Below are 6,323 nucleotides of genomic sequence, written 5' to 3'. Positions count from 1 at the left end.
GCATTCTAATATCTCTAACAATTAGTACGTTTCCAACTCCTGTCAATGGACAGGAAACGTGAGACTTTGACTATTTTAATCACCTGATGACAGCGAGGTTAAACTCATGCAAAATTAATGTGGACCTGTAATTGTGTCACCTATCATATTACTCATATTTCATAGGGTTGTTTTCTTTTTGAAGTTTATATAACTAGTCAAATTGGTTACGCCTCAAAGACAGAAATATGGTTTGAAATTTAGCATGTTTTTGTTTCGAGAACACGTATTGGTTCCTAAGGCTGCAGCCAGGATGAATAATTCATCGAACGTTTCAAAGTTTGTTTTTCCAATCTGCGTTCAACGCGTCTAGATAACGTAGCCTCGTATAAATCTTATAAGTGGAAAGCAAAGATTACACTTAGCAAAGCATTCAATGGGGCACACGGCAAGTCGTAATCAAAATAGTGCTCAGTATAGAAAGAAAAAACAGTGGAAAAATCAGAATGCTGCTTCTAAATGGGCAGAAGAAGATCTCGGACGGAAGGTAAGTTGATTTATAAATATGAAAAACTAACATTACCAAAATTAATATACAATAGTATGGTCATTGATTCGTTGTAGACTATTGAAAATACGGTAAGTTGGTAACAAGTTATCAATTACTGTGTTCAGTTAACCATAAAACGCAATTGCCTTTAGTTAACTATGCTAAAAGTTGATCCAAGTCCATTAATTTAAAATAGCAACTCAAAGCTTGGTCGCATGCCATTTTTCGATACAAGTCATTAGACCAGAGACAATGCAATTGGGCACAGCACTGCGGAAGAACTATCATAAAATTCACTTACCTATAATACTGAGAATAGAATCCAAGCTGACTGAATTCTTTTAAAAATTTCCAACATTGACTAAAGTCAAGCTGAGGCATGTGACCAAGTCGAGTCATTGTTTCAACTTTGAACAAAAATCAAAGTCGCACTTATTGCATGGTAGAATTATCCAACAAACAGTGGTTTTGACATTAATTGTCGAACAGTCACTGCTTAGCAGAACTTAGTAACTTGAAAAATCTTGATTTCAACTAAGTGCCGCTACAATCGAATAATTTTTAATTTTTCCAAGTAATAGGTTAAAAATAAGTTCGACCCCTCCCGTACCATCCTTCGATTTCGCACTGAATCAATATACATATATATATTATGCTAAGTATACTTGTCGAAAAGCAAAATTGCACATGTTTTAAGGTCAGCGCTCTTCTGGAATCGAATGCCCACAGAAGAGATGCAGTTATTCTTCCCACGACAAGTGAAATGATTCAGTCTTACCAGGCATCTAGAAGAGGCTCAGCTGCTCCATCGGAAAATAACTGGGTGAAGTTGTCTTTTAACGGAGAGAAAGATCATCTCAATTGGCTGAAGGATCAGCAAAGAATAGAATCGATGACAAAGTAAAGAAGAATAATTTTCAAAATTTATATACGGAACAGTCAAACTAAAAATATTATTTTCTACCAACTGCTCTGTATCAAACCATAAAATAATTATTTCTATTAGACGCACGGCACCTAAGCCAAATTTCAGGTTCATTTCATATTCAGACCAGAAGTGAAAAAGAAATTTAGTGGATATTAGTAAATTCAATTTTATGAGGCATCAGTTACCAAAACATAATGTTGACAATGCGTTATTTGAGTTTGCGTTTTGGCTTCCCTTGTCGACCAATGTAAAACCTCACTTCTTCTGTAAACTGGTTGGATATTTTCAAACCGTAAATATGAAATATCTTACTGTTTTTTATTTGTTTTGTGTTTTCAGTTTAAATCATGACGATGATACGCACTTGAGAATATATCACGGTAAGTCAACGATTAAAATAACAGACGGTGAGATGTTAAAATGATTGATTGAGAGTGGGTCGTGTGATTTTCATCTTCATGTTTCGAAACAAATACAAAATTAAATAAATCAAAATATCTTTGATTAGTTGTATAAAACTACGAGAAATATTTTTTATATTGCGATTTATAAATGCTCATCGTATTACACAAACGTAAGACTGTAATATCAACTGAAACACGAAACTTCATATCAGATGTATGATTTATTCATTCTAATGTATATTCACTCCAGATCATAGTTCTTCAGTGTCTCCGTCGCACTCGATTGATAACAGATGGACAAATTCAAAGGTAATACTTAAACTACATTTGCAACAATAATTACAAATATGTAATAATGCTCATAGCAGTCTTGATTCTCAATACAACAGTCAGTCACTAGATTGAACAGTCATTTTACTATATATAATGAAAAAAAACTTCATATTCATATTACAGTATCCTAAACCAAGACCAAAAGTGATTATGAATTGGTTGCGTGATCTCGAAATCCTCATATCTGACGACGAAACTGAAGAAAAGGAAGAAGAACAATCCCCCATGTAGGCTATGTACTTGTCCAATTTAGTTAGTTTTTTACGGTTAACTCCGTCCGAGTCGCTAAAAAAGAATAAAAGTAAAATAATAATATTTTAGTACTCGGATCATCGGGAATGAAATCACCGGACGGAGAGCTGAAATTTACCACCTGATGCCTTGTCCGAGTTAAATATAAAATCGTATCCCATTTTAATTTTTAACTTGTAAGCTATTGAATTTATTTCGATACTTGCTATGTTTCAGTTTCCGAAATCGAAGTATTCCCTTAGAAGAAGAACCAGATCAGGATATAATGGTTTCCACAGACATACCGATACCGATTAATTATACAGGTAGGATTTTATTGAAACAATGGGAATTGTTTTTATATACTGTGATTTGTCATCGCTTTGGCCATGTAAAAGCAACCACTTGAAGTATACATGATCAGCTGTTTTTTTATTTTGAGTACAATTATCTTCACAGCAAATAGAGGATTGCAATATAACAACGTAGTTTTCCTTCTAGCACAGGCATGTATTTCCTAGACCTGGGGTGTTGTTAACGCATTCAATCGAATTTCTCATAAAATATTTAGGTGTTTAAAATATGACTCCGCAAACAGCTGAAGCAAATTTCAGTTTTAATAAAGGTTTGAAGGTATTTTTTTCTATTAAAATTTATCCAATTTCTGCATCAAATGAAGAGTTCTTTATGTGTGTAATATTTTTATTAGTAAATAAAATCGATCAGTCACATGTCCTATACTTTGTTACGTGATTCCTATTATTTATTCACGTACAACCTCCCCTCTGAAAGGATGCAGTTCACTGATTGATTGAATTATTATTCCGTTGTCAGAACGTATTGTTCAACGGAACAGTATCATTGGGGTTGATCGACAGAGCAGTGACCGTTCTACTAACGTCAAATCGGAACATGGAAAACTGGATTTGACAACAAGTGCAGGTATTGAGCCATCATATTTAATGGGTGCTGCATCGAGTATAAAAGTACTACCAACGTTACCACGAAAATACAGAAAGAATGATGATAGCACAGAAGAAGATAGTTCATCAAAAAAGTCAAGTCGTAGAACCAGTAAGAACGATTCGGAAAGTCAAAAAGCGAGTTCGTCTTCAAGCGTGTCATCAAAAAGTATCACCACGTCGAGTGTTCACGCAAGTGAAGAAGAAGACGGCTATTCTCCTCCGGGGGAAAACAATGATGAGTATAAAAAAAATAAAGGCGTTCTTACTAGGTTGAAGGCAAAGGGTTTGAAAAGCAGTTCGTTCACGGGCTTTGGTCAACGAGACTTTGGACTGTCTTCTTCTCGATATGATGCGGAATATCGAAAACTTAGAGTGCGTAACGACATGAACTTTAGAAAAGCTTTACAAAATTCGGTTACACCATCCACACGCGAAGAAAGGCGACGATATACAAAAAGGCGACAATATAAACCAATGTTTTGGAGCAGTCAGTTAAATAATTTTTCACTGTCTTCCCCTATTGGGCGTACAAAATATGATCCTGCAGATTCTGCGTACGACAGATATGGACGGTACGTTCCGAGCCGTTCAAGAAGAAATAAATCGAGACGCAAATTAACGCCACCATCTACGTACGGATTTGATCCTTATACGGATGCAGATTTGTCAGAAGAAAGACATATTCGAATTGGCGAACTCGGTCGTCGTGAAAGACATAATTCAAGAAACACTTCTGGTATATATTACCATCCATCCGTCTCGGACAGTGACACTACGAGCGTTTCCAGCTCCGATGACGAGTTGTATGCGCAGTTACCACATTCTTCAAGGATTTGGAGAGGAGATGATCAGGTAAGAATAAAATGTCAGTAAAATTATGAATAAGTGTTTTTAAAAACACGATTTTGTGTTCCCAAAACGTCTTTGTTCTTTCGTAATTGGTTTTCCCCTTCGTTGGTATTCCATTGTAAAATGTGGAACGCAAGAAATAATATCGGAATCATTTTGGAAAAGAATTATTTTCATGGCAAAATGTATGATCGGTTTACGTACAGTTAGTCACGTTAGTGTTACTATATTTCATTTGTGGGATTCAGAAAATATTATTTCAAAAAAATGGTTCTGATTAACTAACATAAATTTTATTTAGGAATCTCATAAATGAGTTTTACTTATCCGAAAAATCTGCAACGATCGATTTTTTTTATGTCTACAAGTAAGCTTGAAATTTCTAGCCTATACCACCTAATAAGGATAAACTTGTGTGTAAAGGGAAGTTTTAGCTTACTTTTATATATATTTATTATTTATAAAGTAATTGAGCTTGGATTTACCAAACGCACACCTCGAGAATTTCGCTAACTTATGAAAACCGATTCAATTATTAATATGCAGATGGTGTCCAACCTCCCCACGGTACGCCGACAGAATAATAAACCGACGTATTGGCATGAACCTAATAACTCGTACTACCATGGATCAAGGTATCAACTATCACATCAAACAGCAGGTAATTAAAAATATATAATTTTTTTCGTGAAATAATACTAGGAGCACTATTTAGAATTCCGAACAATACTGTATTCAGGTGATGGTGATGAAAATGTGGCGTGGAAATGTGCATTATTTATGACGTCATCCTAAACACGGTGATATGAACAGGGTGATCTATCACTCTATGTAGGCTACTGTAAATCATGAGACGTATGAGTATTTAAAAAATAATGAATATGAATTTATACAGGTGATATACCTACAAGGAAACGCATTGAAGGACGGAAAAAACATTCGTCTGCAAATTCACCCAACGGCCCGTTTATACCTCGTTTGCGTGAAAAGCACTTCTTTGAAAGAAGTTTTGGAAATGCCTCAAGAATGGACCAGTTTGTCACACGATATTCAGGACCGCAGCAGCCATCACAGCTGGCAAGGGAAGTGATTAAATCTAACGGGAACTCATCTCTAAATAGGCGCCATCTGCAACATCGTTTGACTACTAGCAGTCTTTCCGACATAGATCCAGCATTAGAAACCAAAATGAACACTATGGTTCGAGATATGGTGTACGGCAGTTTAGAAAAACGAAAACCAAGACCAAACAGGGGAAGCATATCCTCTGGCAAAGTAGATTTATTTGAAGGGAATTCGGATCATAGCAACAAGAATAGAGCCGTAGGTGCTATTCACGAAAGGGTTGCATCCGCCCTTGCATCCGTTCTCATGTCAAAGTCATTTCCAAATTCCAATATTAGCGAGAAACGCTAAACATATTAAAAAAAGAAAAATACATCTGTCAATGCCTTAAAACGTAATTTAACTTTTTTTTTCCGTTTTAGGATTTTTTTTATATAAAAATCTTGTTCCATTTGTACATCAAACCTTGATGCATGTCTGAGGTGCTTGGAGATTAACATGCCGTATCAAATGACTTGTTTTGTGGTATTTTTACCTTTGGGATACTTGGAGAAAAACCTCATCGCAGCAGTGGAAAAAACACTGTATTCCAAACTAGGCTTGCACGTAATTGACAAAAATCAATTCCGTAATTACGGCAAAATCAATTACGTAATGACCCCGTAATTGCGATATTTTTCCACGCATTCAAACCTATCATAACAACCAATGGAATCCACTTCTTTTCCGAATGGGACATTGAAGTTGGGTTTTCATATTCTTGGCAGTACTACACGCCATCGGCAGATGTTAAAGACAAATATCAAGGAGTGAATTCAAATTAATTTTATTCTGATTTTTATCTTTTGTGTTAGCTTTGGTTTTCCTTTATCACCTTCGCAAATTAACCGTCCGATTTTTATGCGATCAATTTTATTTTATCATTACCGACACTGGTATACGGTTATTTATGGAAACGATAGTTTTTTAAAACCACCTTAGTACTGAATAAAAATTAAGGGTTTCTAATTTATTAACCA

At 35.3% G+C, this 6,323-nt stretch overlaps 1 protein-coding gene across 1 annotated transcript; it reads left to right on the top strand.

Moving 5' to 3' along the window:
- Positions 1-411: 411 nt before the first annotated feature.
- LOC120328298 (uncharacterized) lies at positions 412-5,893 on the top strand. Its single transcript, XM_039394741.2, has 9 exons — positions 412-526; positions 1,227-1,429; positions 1,797-1,837; positions 2,112-2,170; positions 2,318-2,421; positions 2,663-2,751; positions 3,260-4,242; positions 4,786-4,900; positions 5,135-5,893. The coding sequence occupies exons 1-9, from the start codon at positions 416-418 to the stop codon at positions 5,653-5,655; spliced, it is 2,226 nt and encodes a 741-aa protein (XP_039250675.2). The 5' UTR covers positions 412-415; the 3' UTR covers positions 5,656-5,893.
- The last annotated feature ends 430 nt before the right edge of the window (positions 5,894-6,323 follow it).

Source organism: Styela clava, chromosome 7 (assembly GCF_964204865.1).
Source record: "Styela clava chromosome 7, kaStyClav1.hap1.2, whole genome shotgun sequence".
In the NCBI taxonomy this organism is placed as follows: Eukaryota; Metazoa; Chordata; class Ascidiacea; order Stolidobranchia; family Styelidae; genus Styela; species Styela clava.
The sequence above is the reverse complement of the archived record's forward strand: the minus strand, read 5'-3'. Positions and strand labels throughout refer to the sequence as shown.

Coding starts and splice junctions, on each gene's coding strand:
- LOC120328298 (XM_039394741.2), top strand. CDS start 416: ATGGGGCACACGGCAAGTCGTAATCAAAATAGTGCTCAGTATAGAAAG. Junction 2,171..2,317: donor ACAGATGGACAAATTCAAAG/GTAATACTTAAA, acceptor TTCATATTACAG/TATCCTAAACCAAGACCAAA. Junction 2,422..2,662: donor GAAGAAGAACAATCCCCCAT/GTAGGCTATGTA, acceptor GCTATGTTTCAG/TTTCCGAAATCGAAGTATTC.